Source organism: Rhinoraja longicauda, chromosome 28 (assembly GCF_053455715.1).
Source record: "Rhinoraja longicauda isolate Sanriku21f chromosome 28, sRhiLon1.1, whole genome shotgun sequence".
NCBI lineage: Eukaryota > Metazoa > Chordata > Chondrichthyes > Rajiformes > Arhynchobatidae > Rhinoraja > Rhinoraja longicauda.
In genome coordinates, this window is record NC_135980.1 from 23,786,133 (window position 1) to 23,807,145 (window position 21,013).

Below are 21,013 nucleotides of genomic sequence, written 5' to 3' on the forward strand. Positions count from 1 at the left end.
ACATGGACAATAAGGGTAGCTGCCTTAACTACCTCCTCAGGCAGCTCCTTCCATACATCCACCATCATCTGGGTGGAACAGTTGCCCCTCAATGCATCTTAATGTCTCTTAATGCATAGATTTCAATCTGTTTACATTCCAGGTGTCAGAACTGACATTGTTACAAAGATGAAGACTTATTTGCATTTGATTCTGCTTTTTGCGTCTTTTGGTAAAAGAATTGTCGGTGACCCCCCCTTCAACTCCACGAGGCAGAAATCCCTCTTGCTCCTACTCCACCTCTCATCTCCAGAGAATGCACTCTTCAGAATGGAACCGAACTGAGCTATTTGGAGAGCAGAGCCTTGCCTAAAATCCTGTTCACAGTGGCTAAGTTCAGTCCCACCGAAGAAAAAGCCCTTTCTCCTCCCGCCACCATCTCCCTCTTTGCTTGCGGGAGTTGTCAAAGAACGGCTGCTATTCGCAACGCAACTTAAACACAGCAAAATATCTCAGCTGGAGCATTTGAAAACATTACGCTGGTAAAGAGTTGGGACTGACGAAAGGGAATTGCATTGACATGCGAGAGATAGTAACTTGCATGACTACGAGGAAAGGAAAAAGGAGAATTGGGGCAAATTAGTTACTATAGAAACCCAGCATTGTCTTGATTTTAGATGGCACTTCAAAATTACACTTTTGTGTCATTATTCTCCTAAGATGCAACCAATATCTCTATGAAAGAGGGCGCAGTATACGTTTGAAAGGCTTGTGAAAGGCTTATATAAAGGCTTATATCCTTGTGAAAGGCTTGAGGACACTTGGAATATGAAAGGCTTTAGAACACTTGGAATACACTTGGTAGTATTCAAATTATTGTTATAGTCTACTTTGATGCATAGATTTAGAGTTACCAACCAACCAGCTTTGGGGAGTATAGAGCCATACGGCATGGGAAAAGGTCCTTCGGCCCAACTTGCCCATGCTGACCAAGAAGCCCCATCTACAGTAGTCCCACCTGCCTGCATTTGTCAGTCAGTCAGGTTAGTTTATTGTCACGTGTACCGGGGTACAGTGATAAGCTTGTTGTTGCGTGCTAACCAGTCAGCAGAAAGACTGGTTACAATCGACATGATTACAATCGACCCATTTACAGTGTGATACATGACGACAGAATGACGTTTGGTGCAAGGTAAAGCCAGCAATGTCCGATCAAGGATAGTCCGAGGGTCACCAAAGAAGTAGATAGTAGTTCAGCACTGCTCTTTGGTTGCGGTAGGATGATTCAGTTGCCTAATAACAGCCGTTACCATGCAGGGATCATTATTAGCTGTTATCATGATTATCCCTATCCTGTACGGAACTGTAAATTCACCTCCTGGATATGACTTGGAGCCATGCAAGGGGAATGTCACAAGATGGTCATTCTTTAAACTCATTTTGAGCACTTTGTTTTTGAAAAACCTAGAAGCTGATGGGGATTGATATTGGTTCACAGCATCCAGTTGAAATGGAAGGAAATTGGTTATCTGTGAGGAGATAGAGCATCACCTGGATAGATATGATGGACGTTAAAAGTGTGGGTGTGGGTTTTCAAATCAGGCAGTACTGGACTAGAGGGGCTGAATGGTCTCACTTTGAGGAACCTCCAGGGATTCTGTCCAGATGCTGGAAACGCTTCACGGAGATCTAAGGAGTGGACCAGACCTCAGTGACAGTAGTGAGGCGATGTGATTGATACAGGCCATGATCTCCTGTGCCTACTGAGCTGATAACAGTGAGTTTGCGAAGTACTGGCTCAGTTCAGCAGGAACTGGAGTCGGGTCTACCGATGCCTGTGGAGGTGAACAGGTGAACAAAAGGACCCATGTTTCACCAGAACACCTCTTCCTGCCAAAGAATTGCCATGCGTTCTTGAAGTGGAACTACTATTTACAACTTTAGTGCGGCACTTTGTTTTTGCAGTCAGCAAGGCTTTGAGAAAGGTAAAGAAGACAAAAATGTTCAGGAAGGAACTGCAGATGGTGGTTTACACCGAAGATAGACACAAAATGCTGGAGTAACTCAGGCAGCATCTCGACCCAAAACATCACCTATTCCTTTTCCTTGACACAAAATGCTGGAGTAACTCAGCGGGTCAGTCAGCATCTCGGGGTAGAAGGAATGGGCAATATTTCGGGTCGAGAAGTCTGAAGACGGATCTTGACCCAAAAAGTCACCCATTCCTTCTATGGCGGTTGCTATGTTGGTTCATGAGGGTTGCTGGCCAGAACTCAGAGGGAGTTCCACCCACAGACAGAGCACTCAACCGGGACACAGAGAGAACATCACTGTTGAGCTTTCTTGACCAGGACAATGGAAGGGGATCATAACTGGTCTTCTGGGAGAGCTCCCTTGGTCTAGTCACCAATACAATTCCTGTCTCAGGATCGGGATGTGCATAGAACACACAAATAAACTATTCCTTTCAATGGAGAAAAATCTTAAATCATTCTCAAGCAATTTAGCACCGGCATGGTGGCGCAGCGGTAGATTTTTAGATTTAGATTTAGAGATACAGCGCGGAAACAGGCCCTTCGGCCCACCGAGTCTGCGCCGCCCAGCGATCCCCACACATTAACACTATCCCACACACACTAGGGACAATTTTTTTTACATTTACCCAGTCAATTAACCTACATACCTGTACGTCTTTGGAGTGTGGGAGGAAACCGAACATCTCGTAGAAAACCCACGCAGGTCACAGGGAGAACGTACAAACTCCATACAGACGGCGCCCGTAGTCAGGATCGAACCTGAGTCTCCGGCGCTGCATTTGCTGTAAGGCAGCAACTCTACCGCTGCGCCACCGTGCCGCCACGGTGGCGGTAGAGTTGCTGCCTTACAGCGCCAGAGACCGGGCTCCATCCTGACCACGGGTGCTGTCTGTACGGAGTTTGTACGTTCTCCGTGTGACTGAGTGGGTTTTCTCTGGGTGCTCCGGTTTCCTCCCACACTCCAAGGATGTGCAAGTTTGTAGGTTATTGTCTTATGTAAGTCACCCCGAGTGTGTATGGTAGAACTAGTGTATGGGTGATCGCTAGTCAACACAGACTCAGTGAGCTAAAGGGCCTGTTTTCATTCTGTATCTCTGAGTAGAACTGAGTGAAATCATGAATTGGGTATCTCTCTGCACAAACTCCTGAAACAGACACTCTATTCTAACCTCGGTCATGAGTACAAATTACCAGGCAGACTAAGGGAAAGGTTCAAGGATGTTCTTGATGAAAAGCAGCATCCCCTCTGGCTCCTGGGAACCCCTGGCCCATGACCAGGCAAAGTGGAGAAGGAGCATTTGGGACAACATTGAGAACTGAAGCACTTCTTTAAGAGCACATGGAAGCCCCATGTTAACACAGGAGTGGACCACATGATGAACTACCCACCCACCCGACCAGCTACCACCTGCTCCATCTAAGTCAGTTACTCCCACTTTGGCCTCCTCAGAACCCACAGAACAGGAATGGTAGCAGGGCACAAAGTGCTGGAGTAACTCAGCAGGTCAGGCAACATCTCGGGAGAACATGGACAGTAGACGTTTTGGTTTGGGACTCTTGTTCAGACCCACCGAAACGTCGCCCGTCCATGCTTTCTGAGTTACTCCAGCGCTTTGTGTCCTTTTGTGTAAAAAACCAGCGTCTGCAGTTCCTTGCTTCTACTTGAATGATAGCAGGTGATGTTGAATCCCAAGGGATTGTCTAAGATGTGAAGAAAGGAACTGCAGATGTTGGTTTACACCAAAGATGGACACAAAGTGCTGGAGTAACTCAGCGTGTCAGACAGCGTCCTTGGAGAAAAGGAATAGGTGACGTTTCAGACTGGAGTCTGGAGAAGGGTCTTGACCCGAAATGTCACCTCTTGTTGCCTGAACCACTGAGTTACTCCAGCTTTTTATGTCTATGGATTGCCTAAGATGTACTTTTGAAATTTCTGTTAAGTCTTGTATGTGAAGAAGAGCCATTTGGGTAACATGTAGCTGTACTCCAAAATGAGCCAGGGCTTCAGGAATAGAAGTTTTTCTTCTAAACAATAAAACGATAACAAACTGAAGTTTAAAGCTCCAAGCAGCCATAAGCTCCAGGGCTGAGATAAGGTCCCTCTGCTGGTCATCCCTGGTCATTACAGAGAATGAGGGGGAAATCTTAAGAGTAAAGCAAAGTGATTGTATTCAGGTTGATGTAAGAAAATAACTGCAGATGCTGGTACAAATCGAAGGTATTTATTCACAAAATGCTGGAGTAACTCAGCAGGTCAGGCAGTATCTCAGGAGAGAAAGAAATGGGCGATGTATGATACGATACCATAGAACTTGATTTGTCCCAGGAGGGAAATTGATCTGCCAACAGTCATAAAACACAAAATACACGAAGCATGAAATTAAAGTGACAGGTGGAAAGGATTGGAGAGGGGGGAGGGGGCGGGAGGGGGAGGGGAGTCAGTCTACCCCACGACAGAAGTGGGAGGAGTTGTACAGTTTGATAGCCACGGGGAAGAAGGATCTCCTGTGAAGTTCTGTGCTGCATCTTGGTGGAACCAGCCTGTTGCTGAAGGTGCTCCTCAAGTTGACCAGTGTGTCATGGAGGTGGTGAGCTGTGTTGTCCGAGATGCTCCTCGGTAAAAGCTGCTGCAAGAGTTTTGGAGGCAAATCTCTGAAGGTTTGGGCCAATCTCTGCTTCTGAAGTGCAGAAAGAAGATCTCGACCCGAAACGTCACCTATCCATGTCTGCCCGAGATGTTGCATTACTCCAGCACTTTGTGTCCTTCTTCGCTTCTGAAAGGTGTGTCCTGAGGAAACAGTGTCCTGGAGTCGATGAAACTGCTAGAGGCATCAAGGGAGGTCTTGTTACTTGATCACGATCGCCCCCACGCTCTCCCGCCATTAGCACATCCGTCCTTGAGACCAACAGCAAGTATTGCTCATTAATAGCACACAAAGAGCTGGAGGAACTCAGCGGGTCAGGCAGCATCTCAGGAGAGAAGGGATGGGTGACGTTTCGGGTCGAGACCCTTCTTCAGACTGATGTCAGGGGAGGGGGCAGGACAAAGATAGAATGTAGTCGCAGACAGGAAGACTCGTGGGAGAACTGGGAAGGGGGGGGGGGTAGAGAGGGAAAGCAGGGACTATCTGAAGTTAGAGAAGCCAAAGTTCATACCGCTGGGGTGTAAACTGCCCAAGCAAAATATGAGGTGCTGTTCCTCCAATTTGTGCTGGCCTCCTAAGCATCTCTGGAGGACATGGATCGGGGATATTTCGGGTCGGGGCCCTTCTTCAGACTGGTTTTAGTAGAGGAGGGGGGAAGAAAGATGGAAGCGAGGTAGGGGCGGTACTAAACCTGGCAAGTGATGGGTGGAAGATAGGCACAAAAAGCTATCTTTGTGGTAAATCAGCATCTGCAGTTCCTCCTCATTTCTCCTTATTGGACTATCCTTCTGCTCTGAAGTCCAACACATATTCTGATCACCTGTGAATGTCAACAAAACCCTTGAACTCCACCCAGCGATGGCAGTAACTCACACAGGCAAGGTGAATTATACAATCACGTTTTCTTTTTATTCAATTCAAAAATATTTACAAAGTAGGTAACAATTGCAATGCAGTATGAGATGGTTTAAAACAGCTTTGTTGTGCAATCATTTTATATGCTGAAGAAATACATTCCAGAGATACTTTGTGGTAATCCTTTAAGACTTTTATTTACACAGCCACCACTTCAGAGACCATCAACAACTCATCCACCCAGTTCATATCACAAGGGATAGCTCGAGCACATGTGTGAAACTCTTTATGGGGGAAATGTCACTTCAGTGTCGATTATGTTAAGTTGTGTGGCTATACATTAAACAGAGGCTTGAACAGCACTGTGGTACAGCAACTGTGTAAACAATCATATTAGCACATCCTTGGGTGAAGGGTCAATTTGGAAATTGTAAAATCTTGTAGGAGTGTCTTTTTGAAAACGGTTCACTGTCTGGATGCAGAAGGCTGGCATTTAATAGCCTATTCACAGTTTCCAATGATGAAACGCTGCTGCCTCGAACTGCTAAGGCAGACTTGCTGCCATAGTTCTGCCAAAATGGATTTTGTTTTGGAAGGTACAGCATGGAAACAGGCCCTTCGGCCCACCGAGTCCATCCTGACCATGGTTCACCCGTTCACACTAGTTCTATGATGTCCCACCTTCTCATCCGCTCCCTGCACACTAGAGGTAATTCACAGAGGCCAATCAACCAACAACCTACACAAAGAGTTGTGAATTTGTGGAATTCTCTGCCACAGAAGGCAGTGGAGGCCAATTCACTGGATGAATTTAAAAGAGAGTTAGATAGAGCTCTTGGGGCTAGCGGAATCAAGGGGTAAGGGGAGAAGGCAGGCACGGGTTACTGTTTGTGGATGATCAGCCATGATCACAATTAATGGCGGTGCTGGCTCGTAGGGCCTGATGGCCTCCTCCTGCACCTATTTTCTATGTTTCTATGCTTACAAACCCGCAAGTCTTTGGGATGTGGGAGGGACCCGGGGCAACCGGATAAAATCCACGTGGTCACAGGAAGAACCTGCAAACTCCACACAGACAGTAGCCAAGGTCAGGATGGAACCTGGGTCTCTGGCGCTGTGAGGCAGCGACTCTATCAGCTGAGCCATTATGATTTTAACTCGGCAACGTTTACTCGTGATGTGTACTAGTGCCATTTCCACACTTGTTACTACAAATGATTTAAGGATTTATATTTTAATATCTGTCCCACTTACAAATATATTGACTAGCCTCAAGGCGCTTCATTTTGTACTACTCAAATTTGGAAAAAATCTTACGCCTTACACCAATATAATTTTATAGCAGCCATGCCCTTTAAATGAACACATGGGATAGCGTTGTGTAGAATTTGCTGTTAGCCCAACTGAACTCCACAGAGGTTTATGTTCCACACAAACCTCATCCCACGCACATCCTCCACCCCAACCTTAGCCTGTGGCACATCCTCCACCCCATTCCAGTTTACCAATTTCCCCCTGATTGTTAACATTTTTCTGCCCTGGGGACCGTTGAACTCGGGTCTCCAGTCCCTGTTTAAGGGAGACACACGGTGCTTATTGGATTGCAAACACTGTAGATTCGTGCTCTCTTCCCAGATCCCTGTGCAACTGATGAATCATTCACTGTTAAGGCCGACTGTTTACAGCGATTAAAGGTGGTTCAACTATTACAGCGACCCATAGAACATAGAACAGTGCAGCACAGGAACCATCAATCAGCCCACAATGTCTCTGCCGAACATGATGAAAAGACCAACCTTTTTACTACCTGCACATAATCCATATTCCTCCATTCCCCGCATGTATACGTGTGGCGATGCAGAAGCCTTTTAAACTCCACTATCATATCTGCCACCATCACCACTCCAGGCACTCACCACCCTTTGTGTAAGAACACTTGCTCCACACGTCTCCGTTAAACTTTGCCCCCATCACCTTAAACCTACGTCCCTCTAGTATTTGGTATTCCCATCGCAGCAAATAGGTACTTAATGAACCCATCTTTAAAACAAAATGGCTTTGGGGTGAGTGAAAAATATATCTCCGTGTATCAGCCATGGTTTGTATTCACCTCATAGAGTGATATAGTGTGGTAACAGGCCATTTGGCCCAACTTGCCCACACCGGCCAACATGTCCCCTCTACCCTAGTCCCACCTGCCAGCATTTGGTCCATATCCCTCCAAACCTGTCCTATCCACCTGCCCTAGTTCTGGTGCATTCAGTGTGGGAAGTGATTACAACTCCTTGCACCCGTCTTATCTTACTACCGTTTTTGCAATGACAACCAAAGACTAATTTTCCCCTTCAGAGGCTGCATGGTATTCGGGCAGTCCTCAGAAGCATAAGAAGGCAATTAGTCATTAATGCCTAACATTTTTTGCCTATGTTCTCCAGTAATTTCCCCCTGCTGTTCATAAATGCAACTTTCCTTTTGCTTTGAAAGAGCTTCTCGACTTTCTCCACAAAGGATGGACCGTCACAGTATCTTCCCGGAGAAGGGAGTCTAAAACTAGAGGGCGTGGGTTTCAAATGAGAGGGGGAAGATTTAAAGGGGAGTTTAACGTTTTTCCACAGAGAGTTCGGTAGGTAAATGGAATAAGCTACGCGAGGAAGTGGTAGAAATTTGCAAAAAACAGTTACAACGTTTAAAATACAATTGGACAGGAAAGGTTGAGAGGGATATGGGTAAATTGCGGTCAGATGGGACTAGCTCAGGAAGACATCTTGGTTGGCACGGATGAGTTGGACTAAAGGGCCTGTTTCCCTATTGTCATAAGTGATAGGAGCAGAATTAGGCCATTCAGCCCATTCAACCATGGCTGATCTATCTCTCCTTCCTAACCCCATTCATAAGTGATAGGAGCAGAATTAGGCCATTCAGCCCATTCAACCATGGCTGATCTATCTCTCCCTCCTAACCCCATTCTTCGGCCTTCTCCTAATAAACCCCTGATACCTGGACATTGTACAACATTGTTTCTATGACTCTGACTCTCGACCAAGTGCACTAATACATTTACCGTGTCAAAACACACAATGAAAGTACGAGCAAGATTGCAACATTCGCAGCAGTGATGAAAAGTCCAGGCAAACTGTTCAACAGTTTGAGCTTTCCATTCACCAATCAATTGGATTTGGTTGGGGATCACGGGTTATGGCTCAGCCATCGATTGACAGGGATGATACTGGAGGCTTCAAGAGTAAATAGTTTCTTATTGTCTCTATGTTACAATGAAAATGTCTGCAATGTACACTTCTTCTCTCCAATTGCAATACTGTTTGATACATACATATAACAAGATTTTTTTTTAAAAACAGGAACAAGAGTATTCTTGTGACTTCTCGGCTCCATCCACTGCCGATTTTCTTGAATGCTTTAGTAAGATATTCCAAAGCAATTGAGTGCCGTGGCCAGTGATGATGCTTGACTATGGTTTATGTTGGTTTATGGAAGCAATATTGTTCGACAACTTGAGATAAAACCAAATGAAAATATAATTCTACCCGTTAAAAAAAAGTATCAAAAGTCCATTTCGAGGTACCCAAGCCAAAACACCAGCAGTCCAGTTCAATAAAGTCGATTTGCTGCTGCTCCCAAATGCTGAGAAAAAGAAACGTGGTTCATTTCCACGCAGCAGAATTGTGCAAAACAGCGAGATTAACAGACCGAGGCACGAGGAACTAACTGCAGGTGCTGGAACCTTGCCTAGAACAACAAAGTGTTGGAGTAACTCAACGGGTCAGGCAACATCTCTCGAATAGACAGGAAAAATGTTCCCGACGTTGGAGGAGTCCAGAACCAGGGGGTCACAGTTTAAGAATAAGGGGTAGGCCATTTAGGACTGAGATGAAGAAAAACTTTTTCACCCAGAGAGTTGTGAATCTGAGGAATTCTCTGCCACAGAAGGCAGTGGAGGCCGATTCACTGGATGTTTTCAAGAGAGAGTTTGATATAGCTCTTAGGGCTAACGGAATCAAGGGACATGGGGAGAAAGCAGGGAATGGGGTGCTGATTTTGGATGATCAGCCAGGATCATATTGAATGGTGGTGCTGGCTCGGAGGGCCGAATGGCCTACCCCTGCACCTATTTTCTATGTTTCAATGTTTTTACAACATTTCGGATTGGGACAATAGACAATAGGTGCAGGAGGAGGCCATTCGGCCCTTCGAGCCAGCACCGACCCTTCTGCAAACTGGGTGATAAGATTAACAGAGCAACTGACAGAGCCAGCCTCAGATACCAATAATTCTGAGGAAGTTTGCCTGGCCACCGACACCATAACTGGGTCGCTTTCCTTCGACGCTGTTAACCGACTGAGTTCTTCCAGAATTCACCACTGTTTCGTTTCAGATTCCAGCATCTGCAGTCTCAATTTTTTACTGAGAGAATTGCCCTGGATTCATCCAATCGTGAAAATATAGTCAGCAAAAAAAAGTCTCAAAACACTTCACGGTGGCATCACCAGGCAACATTTCCACATCCTTTCCCCAAAGCAGCACCATGCCACTTGTCCCATGCCTGATATCAAAGAAAGGTGGCTCCTCTCCCTGGGCTGTGCTCCTTCAATACTGCACTGGACTGTAACTCAAAAGGGTCAGGCAGCATCTCTGGAGGGCATGGACTGGCCACATTTCAGGTCGGGGCCTATCTGAGGAAAAGCTTTTTCAGTCAGAGAGTTGTGAATCTGTGGAATTCTCTGCCTCAGAAGGCAGTGGAGGCCAATTCTCTGAATGCATTCAAGAAAGAGCTAGATAGAGCTCTTAAGGATAGCGGAGTCAGGGGGTACGGGGAGAAGGCAGGAACGGGGTACTGATTGAGAATGATCAGCCATGATCACATTGAATGGCGGTGCTGACTCGAAGGGCCGAATGGCCTACTCCTGCACCTATTGTCTATTGTCTATTCAGACTTGTTTTAGTAGAGGGGGAGAGGAAGTTGGAAGAGAGGCAGGGGCGGTAGAAAACCTGGCAAGTGATGGATGGAAGATAGGCACAAAGAACTCTCTTTGGTGTAAACCAGTATCTGTTGTGCCTTCCTTCACAAGTGATGGGTGGATGCAAGAGAAGGTTGTTTGATCGGCAGATGGGTGGACAAAGGCCAGATGTGAAAAGGAGACAAAATGGTGTGAGATAAGGAGAAGTGTGAGGCCAGAGGGAAAGATGTTGGTGGGAGGGGACGGGAGACGGGGATGGGGACGGAGACAGTGGGGGTGGGAGTGGAGAGGGAGGGGGAGGAAGGGAGGCAGGAGAGTGGGAGAAATGGGTGCACATCCAGAAGTGGTACAGAGAAGACGGAAGGGGGTTGTTGGTTAGAAACATAGAAAATAGGTGCAGGAGTAGGCCATTCGGCCCTTCGAGCCTGCACCGCCATTCAATATGATCATGGCTGATCATCCAGCTCAGTAACCTGTACCTGCCTTCTCTCCATACCCCCTGATCCCTTTAGCCACAAGGGCCACATCTAACTCCCTCTTGAATATAGCCAATGAACTGGCCTCAACTACCTCCTGTGGCAGAGAATTCCACAGACTCGCCACTCTCTGTGTGAAGAAACGTTTTCTCATCTCGGTCCTAAAAGACTTCCCCCTTATCCTTAAGCTGTGACCCCTGGTTCTGGACTTCCCCAACATCGGGAACAATCTCCCCGCATCTAGCCTCTCCAGCCCCTTAAGAATTTTATATGTTTGGCGAAGATTGGAGAATTCAATGTCGATAGCGTTGGTTTCTAAGCTACTCAACCCCAGTGTGTGAAGTGCTGTTCCCACTATGATCCAGTCTGAAGAAAGGTCCCGACCCAAACCTGCCGCCCATCCATGTCCTCCAGAGATGCTGCCTGACCCACTGAGTTACTCGGGCACTTGGTGCGTTTGGGAAACGGTTTTGGGGGGGGGGGTAGGCTTTGGCGGTTCCTCCAACCCAGACTAACGAGGCTGTCGTGGAGGTGAGACTAACGAGGGGGGTTTCCCGGGGGGACTCATAGCTCTTCCGACTTGGGCAGGGTCTTCTTGGGGCTCAGCAGCTTCGAATTTCGGAAGCTCTCCCTCATCCTGTAGGAGCTGTCGGTGGAGCCGCTGAGGACGGACTCGCTTCGGGCCAGGAAGGGCAAGGGGGTGCCGGCCTTGACCAGGCAGAAGCACAGGATGCGGAGGATGGCCCTGCGCACTTCCTCGCTGCCGAAGGAGTAGATGACCGGGTTGATGGCCGAGTTGACCACGGCCAGGGTGATGGTCCACTCCATGGCGTGCAGCCTGACGCACAGGGGCGAGTCGCAGAAGAAGTCCAGGAGGAGGAGCACGAACAGGGGGCTCCAGCAGACCACGAAGGCGGCCACGATCAGGAAGACCGTCTTGAGCAGCCGCACCGACTTCAGGCGGCTCCTGCTGCTCGACGCCGACCTGGCGCTGGTGTTGACCAGGTGGTAGATGCCGCCGTACAGGGCCACGATGCCGACGATGATGACGCTGAACATCACCACGCAGAAGAGGATGTAGCTCTTGGAGTAGAGGGGCAGCAGGGTGGAGCACTGGTCCAGGTGGCAGACGCAGTTCCAGCCCAGGAGCGGGAGAAGGCCGACCAGGGTGGCCAGTAGCCAGCACACACCGATCAGGCAGTACACCCGGTAGGTCTTGTTGGCCGTCGCGTAAGGGAAGGGGTTGACCATGGTGGCGTACCTCTCCATGGCGGTGATCAGCAGGCTGAAGGTGGAGGCGGCCAGGGCGAAGAACAGGACCCCCTCCCTGAGGAACCAGACGGTGGGCGAGATGCGGAACGTCTGCTCCCCAGACAGGCACAGGTTGACCACGTAGGCGATGCCGGTCAACAGGTCGCACAGGGTGATGTTGGCGATGCAGTAGTACACCCAGCTCCTGAAGCGCCTGTTGTGCAGGATGGCCACGAAGACCAGCAGGTTCTCCACCACCACCACGCAACTCACCGCGATGAAGATGATCTTGAGCGGCCCCATGCCCTCTCCGGCCGCCCGCCTGTTCGCCAACTTGCCAGTGTGGTTGTAGTGCAGCAGGATGATGCTGGACTCCTGCCTGGCAAACGACGCCAGGCACTCGCTGATATTGATCATGTTGTTGGAATGGGCGAGGAGGACTCTCTGTGGTCGCCCGCGAATATCAACAGAACTGTGGTCTCTTTGGCTTCAACCTCGGACAATCTGCGAGCAAAAATGAAGGATATTACACCCAAGCCTCAGCTCTAAAAATAGAGGGTGGCAGTGTTAGATGTGAGGAGGATGCTAGGAGGCTGTAACGTGACTTGGATAGGTTAGGCGAGTGGGCAAATGCATGGCAGATGCAGTATGATGTGGATAAATGTGAGGTTATCCACTTTGGTGGCAAGAACAGGAAAGCAGACTATTACCTGAATGGTGGCCGATTAGGAGAAGGGGAGATGCAACGAGACCTGGGTGTCGTGGTACACCAGTCATTGAAAGTAGGCATGCAGGTGCAGCAGTCAGTGAAGAAAGCGAATGGTATGTTGCCATTCATAGCGAGGGGATTTGAATGTAGGAGCAGGGAGGTTCTGCTGCAGTTGTACAGGGCCTTGGTGAGACCACACCTGGAGTATTGCGTACAGTTTTGGTCTCCTAATCTGAGGAAAGACATTCTTGCCATAGAGGGAGTACAGAGAAGGTTCACCAGATTGATTCCTGGGATGGCAGGACTTTCATATGAAGAAAGACTGGATAGACTCGGCTTGTACTCGCTGGAATTTAGAAGATTGAGGGGGGATCTTATAGAAACTTACAAAATTCTTAAGGGGTTGGACAGGCTAGATGCAGGAAGATTGTTCCCGATGTTGGGGAAGTCCAGAACAAGGGGTCACAGTTTAAGGATAAGGGGGAAGTCTTTTAGGACCGAGATGAGAATTTTTTTTTCCACACAGAGAGTGGTGAATCTGTGGAATTCTTTGCCACTGAGGGTAGTTGAGGCCAGGGAGTTACGGAGGGAACGGACTCTGCGAAACGCAGAGAGGGGAGGGGAGGGGATGGGAAGATATGGCCAGTGGTGGGGTCCCGTTGTAGGTGACGGAAATGTTGGTGGATGATATGTTGGATCCGCTGGCTTGTGGGGTGGAAGGTGAGAACGAGGGGGATCCTGTCCTTGTTGCGAGTGGGGGGGGGGGGGGAGCAAGAGCGGAGCTGCGGGATGTAGAAGAGACCCTAGTGAGAGCCTCATCTATAATGGAGGAGGGGAAGCCCCGTTTCCTGAAAAACGAGGACATCTCGGAAGCCCTAGTGTTTTGGGCCTCACTATGGCACTGGAGGAGGCCCATGACATCAACATGTATGAACATCAACAGCACCTCATATTTCGCCTGGGCAGTTTGCAGCCCAGTGGTATGAACATCGACTTCTCCAACTTTAGATAGTTCCTCTGTCCCTCCCTTCCCCTCCTCCTTCCCAGATCTCCCTCTATCTTCCTGTCTCCACCTATATCCTTCCTTTGTCCCGCCCCCCTGACATCAGTCTGGAGAAGGGTCTCGACCCGAAACGTCACCCATTCCTTCTCTCCCGAGATGCTGCCTGACCTGCTGAGTTACTCCAGCATTTTGTGATCAAATAAGGAGATGTCAGCTGGGCAAACGTGTGGGCAAAGATGGAGCTTTAAGGCATTTTGAAAAGAGGTTGAGGTGGATTGAGGGATTAGTAAGTTTTAGTATAGTTTCGAGATGCAGCGCAGAAACAGGCCCACGGAATCCACCAATTCCGATCCCTACAAACTAGTACAATCCTACACCACGCAAACAAACACCATCCTACATCCTACACACCAGGGCCAATTTACAATTTTTACTGAAGTCAATTAACCTACAAACCTGTGCATCTTTGGAGTGTGGGAGGAAACCGGAGCACCCGGAAGAAACCAACGCGGTCACAAGGAGAACGTGCAAAGTCCATACAGACTGAACCCGATGTCGGGATCGAACCTGGGCCTCTGAGGCTGCCGTGAGGCAACCCCTCTACCAGCTACGCCACTGTGCCGCCTCACATGCTGTGCACAAACCTTGCTACTGTGCAAAAGTGATGCCACTTCAACAGTGCATCGCCAGCTGTAAACTGCTTTGGAGTATGGTGAAAGGGGCTATAGGAATGCAGAATCTTTCCTGCAGTGGTACCTTTTCTCCTCGTTATGTCTGGGGTGGTCAAATTATCATTAACTGCCGGAGCGGTAGAGTTGCTGTCCTACAACGCCAGAGACCCAGGCTCGATGCTGACTGCGGGTGCTGTCTGTGCGGAGTTTGCACGTTCTCCCGTGACCGCGTGGGTTTTCTCCGGGTGCTTCGGATTCCACTCGAAGACGTACAGGTTTGCAGGTTAATTTGGCTTCAGTGTTAAAGGTGTAGGGGGGTAGCTGGTCGGCGCAAGAAGGGACTATTTCCGCGCTGTAACTCTAAACTGCTCTTTTTGGGCAATAGACAACAGGTGCAGGAGTAGGCCATTCGGCCCTTCGAGCCAGCACCGTTTGCTCGAAAAGTGATGTTCACTTTAATGCAGAGACTCGGGGGTTATGACAGGAGAAGACAGGAGAATGGGGTTGGGAGGGGAAGATAGATCAGCCATGATTGAATGGCGGAGTAAACCTGATGGGCCGAATGGCCAATTCTGCTCCCATCACTTATGAGCTTATGATGTTATGAACTTGAATTTGCCTGCAATTCAATTGCACCGTTGTTAAATAAAACCCACAAAACAAGCTTGAATTCTAGGAAACTGGAACATCTGTTTGTTTGAAGATGTTGCAAAGTTAGGTTGCTGTGTGATCTTGACCTAGTGAAAGGGTGTTACCAAACTGATTCCTGTAACGGAGAGATACCAAACAAGATTAATGAGAGAGGCGCCGACATAAGAAAGCAACGCCTTACTTTTGTACAGTGCTCTCCCTAGCCTTGTTTTTAAAACCTTTTACAGCAGCCCATGTGTAAGGGGACTGAAAGTTATTGTACCCCTCCTCTCTGCCCCACTATTCAGTTCGATCGTGGCTGACTTTTGACCTAGATGCCACTTTCCTGCCTCAATTACTTCAGTAGGCCAAACGTGATCAGTCTGAGCCCTGAATCCACACAGCACCTCCGTTTCAGTTCAGTTTATTGCCACGTGTACCGAGGTACAGTGTAAAGCTTTTGTTGCGTGCCATCCAGTCAGCGGAAAGACAACGCATGATTACAATCGAGCCTTTCACAGTGTACAGATACATGATACGGGAATAACGTTTATCATAGTTAAAGTAAGACATGTTGCTGTAGGTGTATAGATTTTAAAGTGTGGAGTGATTGTCTCGTAGCCACAGTGCAATGTAACGCAGCTCAGACCATCACACAGACCAACCTCCCTTCCATTGACTCCATTTACACCTCACGCTGCCTCGGCAAGGCCAGCAACACAATCAAGGATGAGTCCACCCTGGCCGCTCCCACTTCTCCCCTCTCCCACCGGACAAAAGATATAGAAGTGTGAACAAGCACATCTCCAGATTCAGGGATAGTTTCTTCCCAGCTGTTATCAGGCAATTGGGCCATCCTACCATAACTAGAGAGCAGTCCTGAACTACTATCTACCTCTTTGGAGACCATCGGACTATCTTTCATCGGACCTTACAGGCTTTACCTTGCACTAAACGTTATTCCCTTATCATGGATCTGTAGACTGTAAATGGCTCGATTGTAATCATGTGTTGTCTTTCGGCTGACAGGTTAGCAGGCAGCGAAAGCTTTTCACTGTACCTCGGTACACGTGACAATAAACTAAACTGAACAGAACTAACGTGCGATTGCAGATCCACTTCAGTGACTAGCACACACATTGTCGCCTGGGTTGGGCGCCATCTTTCCCTGGGGTTACCTGGGCAGCTACATCTATCCCCTGTGTTAGGTTGTGCCTCATGTCTCGGCAGTGGGGTTTAAACCCACCATCTTGTGCACCAGCGTGGGTGGGTCACCAAATGACACCAACTGCTGCAAGTCCAGGTAAGACTTCCACATCCTGATATCGTTCCGTCTGAGTAAGAAAATAACTGCAGATGCTGGTATAAATCGAAGGTATTTATTTCTCAAAATGCTGGAGTAACTCAGCAGGTCAGGCAGCATCTCAGGAGAGAAGGAATGGGCGACGTTTCGGGTCGAGACCCTTCTTCAGACTGATGTCAGGGGGGCGGGACAAAGGAAGGATATAGGTGGAGACAGGAAGGTGGAGAACTGGGAAGGGGGAGGGGAAGAGAGGGACAGAGGAACTATCTAAAGTTGGAGAAGTCAATGTTCACACCGCTGGGCTGCAAGCTGCCCAAGCGAAATATGAGGTGCTGTTCCTCCAATTTCCGGTGGGCCTCACTATGGCACTGGAGGAGGCCCATGACAGAAAGGTCAGACTGGGAGTGGGAGGAGGAGCTGAAGTGCTCAGCCACCGGGAGATCAGGTTGGTTGAGGCGGACTGAGCGAAGGTGTTGAACGAAACGATCGCCGAGCCTGCGCTTTGTTTCGCCGATGTAAATAAGTTGACATCTAGAGCAGCGGATACAATAGATGAGGTTGGAGGAGGTGCAGGTGAACCTCTGTTCCGTCTGAGAGCTGCCAAGCAGAGAAGTGTTGCAACTGCTGGGGAACAGACTGACGAAGGTTTGGTTCAGCAGTGAGCTCTCGCAAAAACAAGTGGCTGCCAAAACATTTTTATGTGATGCAGTTGTGACCGGCAGACTGGGAATAGAGTCAGTCAAAGGTTTCATTGCACAAGCCAACTTCCTCTTCTACAGTCAGCTGTAACTTGCTACACTAGCTCCGATCACCTGACCTGTGGACTCTACACGCCCTGCACGGGGGATGTTTACTGTACGCCCAGTGTCAGGGGAAGACAAACCTCGCTCATCTATGCATCTTTGGCTGGTCATTGGAAATCAGACCAAGGGAAGGGAAGTTCTCTCTCTCTCTGTTCCCCCTACGTTCCCTCTACTTGCATTACAGTGCAAGGCTTTTCAGTGTCCATCTACTGAAGTTAAAGAGCTTGCATTAACACAGTAGTTTTGCTTAGTTTAAGAGATACATTACGGATCGCCGACCAGCGATCCCCGCACACTAATGCCAACCTACACACACTAGGGATAATTTACAATTATATCAAGCCAATTAGCCTGCAAACCTGTACATCTTCGGAGTATTTTCATTAAAAAAAAAAGATACATTGTGGAAACAGGCCCTTCAGCCCACCAAGTGCAAGGCGACCATCTCTCACCAATATGCTAGTTCTATCCTGGCATCTTCAGTGGCACTGGGCGTAAATGTCTCACTCTCTTAATCTCTTCATCTATCTGGTTTATCACCACCTCTACTTGTTGACAAACCTTATCTTCTCTCCTGCCATCTTGCACTAAATTCTTTATCGACAACAAAATTCCTAACACCCTGTACAGGGAGGTTGCATAGAATGGGACAGTGCATGTGTGTACGGAGTGTGGAGAGGGTGGTGGTCGTAGAGTCATAGAGTTATACAGCGTGGGATCAGGCTCTTTGGCCCAACTTGCCCACATCGGCCAACATGTCCCAGCTACACTAGTCCCACCTGCCTGCCTTCGTGAGGTGGTGTAAATTCATAGGTTGATAAGTGGTTGGAGCAGGATTAGGCCATTCGGCCCATCAAGTCCACTCCACCATTCAATCATGGCTGATCTATCTTTCCCTCCTAACCCCATTCTCTTGGCTTCCCCCCAAAAATCACTGACACCCGTACTAATGAAGAATCTATCTGTCTCTGCCTTAAAAAATATCCATTGACTTGGCCTCCACAGCCTTCTGTGGCGATGAATTCCACAGGGGTAGATTGGGGGAGGAAGGGGAGAGAGGGAGGAGCACAGGAGATTATAATGGAGAGAGGGATACGAGATCAGAGAAATAAGAAAAGGATGGGACAAAGGGAAGAAATAAAAATGGTATGGAAAAAGAAAGGAGTGAACACAGAGAATAAATAGTTGTTTTTAGTTTGGAGATGCAGCATTGAAACAGGACCATCGGCCCACTGAGTCCACGCCGACTAATGATCACCCATACACTAGTTCTATCTTGCACAGTAGATACAATTTACAGAAGCCAATTACCTACAAACCTGCACATCTACGGAATGTGTGAGGAAACCGGAGCGCCCGGAGAAAGCCTGCGTGGTCACAGGAATGTGACATCTCCAAGTTTGCAGATGACACAAAGATGAGTGGCAGTGTGAGCTGCAATGAGGATGCTATGAGGCTGCAGGGTGACTTGGATAGGTTGGGTGAGTGGGCAGATGCATGGCAGATGCAGTACAATGTGGATAAATGTGAGGTTATCCACGTTGGTGGCAAAAACAGGAAGGCAGATTATTATCTGAAAGGTGTCAGGTTACGAAAAGGGAAGTGCAACGAGACCTGGGCGTGCTCGTACATCAGTCACTGAAAGTAAGCATACAGGTACAGCAGGCAGTGAAGAAAGCTAATGGCATGTTGGCCTTCATTGCGAGAGGATTTGAGTTTAGGAGCAAGGAGGTCCTACTGCAGTTGTACAGGGCCCTGGTGAGACCACACCTGGAGTATTGTGTGCAATTTTGGTCTCCTAATTTGAGGAAGCACATCATTACTAGTGAGGGAGTGCAGCGTAGGTTCACCAGGTTAATTCCCGGGATGGCGGGACTGACGTATGATGAAAGAATGGGTCGACTGGGCTTGTAGTCACTGGAATTTAGACGGATGAGAGGGGATCTTATAGAAACATATAAGATGTTATATAAGACATATAAGGCTAGATGCAGGAAAATGTTCCCCATGTTGGAGGAGCCCAGAACCAGGGGTCACAGTTTAAGAATAAGGGGTAGGCCATTTAGGACTGAGATGAGGAAAAAAGTCTTCACCCAGAGAGTTGTGAATCTGTGGAATTCTCTGCCACAGAAGGCAGTGGAGGCCAATTCACTGGATGTTTTCAAGAGAGAGTTAGATTTAGTTCTTAGGGCTAAAGGAATCAATAGATATGTGGAAAAAGCAGGAACGGGGTACTGATTTTAGATGATCAGCCATGATCATATTGAATGGCGGTGCTGGCTCGAAGGGCCGAATGGACTACTCCTGCACCTATTTTTCTATGGTTCTAACTGGACCATCCTATCACCAACTAGAGAGTGGTCCTGACCTACCATCTATCTCATTGGAGATCCTTGAATTATCTTTAATTGAACTTTACTGGACTGTATCTTTCCCTAAACATTATTCCCTTAATCCTGTATCTGTATACTGTGGACGGCTGAATTGTAATCATGTAGTGGTCTTTCCACCGAGTGGATAGTGGAGTAACAGAAAAGCTTTTCACTGTACCTCGGTACACGTGACAATAAACTAAACTAAACTAATGCCTTCACTCTCAGGTGGATGTGAAAGACCCTTGTGGCAGTGTTTTGAAAGTAGAGCAGAGAAGTTATCTCAATAGCTTCGGTCAATGACAATCTCAATCAAAACCTGAAAGCAGCTGATCTAGCCATGATCACACTGGAGTGCATGGGGTTTGGTAAACATTGATTGCCCGGTGTGTTTCCAGCACCGGGCACACATGTAGAAGTGGCTGTAAAGTACAGTCACGCGTTTACATTTTGCATAAAAACCTCTCGAACAGCAAGTCCTCCTTTCGAACAGTGTTTCTCCATCCTGATATATTACCACACAGTATTTCCAAAGGCAGGTTTACAAAAGCCCCATAATCGTGACAACAGATGCATATTAAAAGCATTAATTAAATTAAAAAATATGCACGCTAAATAATATTTCCCTCAGCATTGGATGCAGGCATAATCTCAATGTCACCTGTGCTTATCAATGCAAACAGTCAGATAATAGCCAGTGGTTCACTTTAACTCACGTTCTACTTGACTGGTGCAATGAGACAGAGTTAAGACAGCAACACTCCTGCCCATAGGTTTCGAGGGCAGTGATGTGGACGGCTGAACTTACCATGACAGAGTGGTGTGCTTTATTTCATCTGCTGTTTGCTCTGTGCCGATGTTTCAGCAGCTACCACTCGTCCCAGCTGCCCCGACTGGGCACATGGTCTCTACAAATTACAGAAGTTGCAAGCCGACTTATTGTGATCGTTTCTGCTCCACCCAGGATGACATGACAGACCAAACGCGCTGATAAGACTCTGTCGTCCTTGCATACTAATTTCGTGCAGCTGCACGGTTCGTGGCTAGAAAGTACCCCTGTCTTAATCTGTTGGCTGCCGGCTTTAACTAGAGAGCTTGCTATCTCTACCCTCCAGGCATTTCTCCGAGACACCATTAAATATACAGTGTGGCGATCCAATGCATCAGAGATAAATCATCTGCACTTACGGATGCACAGGGCTGTGTTCTGAGCCCCATGCTCTACTCCCTATTCACACACAACTGTGTTCCTGCATTCGACACCAACACCATTGTCAAGTTTGCAGACGACACAACGGTGATAG

The 21,013-nt window shown here is 48.0% G+C and overlaps 1 protein-coding gene across 1 annotated transcript; it reads right to left on the minus strand.

Moving 5' to 3' along the window:
* Positions 1 to 10,995: 10,995 nt before the first annotated feature.
* On the minus strand, positions 10,996 to 20,592 carry s1pr4 (sphingosine-1-phosphate receptor 4). Its single transcript, XM_078423714.1, has 2 exons — positions 20,518 to 20,592; positions 10,996 to 12,722 (listed from the first exon to the last, which is right to left on the minus strand). Exon 2 carries the CDS (start codon positions 12,633 to 12,635, stop codon positions 11,532 to 11,534), a length of 1,104 nt encoding a protein of 367 aa, XP_078279840.1. The 5' UTR covers positions 12,636 to 12,722; positions 20,518 to 20,592; the 3' UTR covers positions 10,996 to 11,531.
* Between the last annotated feature and the right edge of the window lie 421 nt (positions 20,593 to 21,013).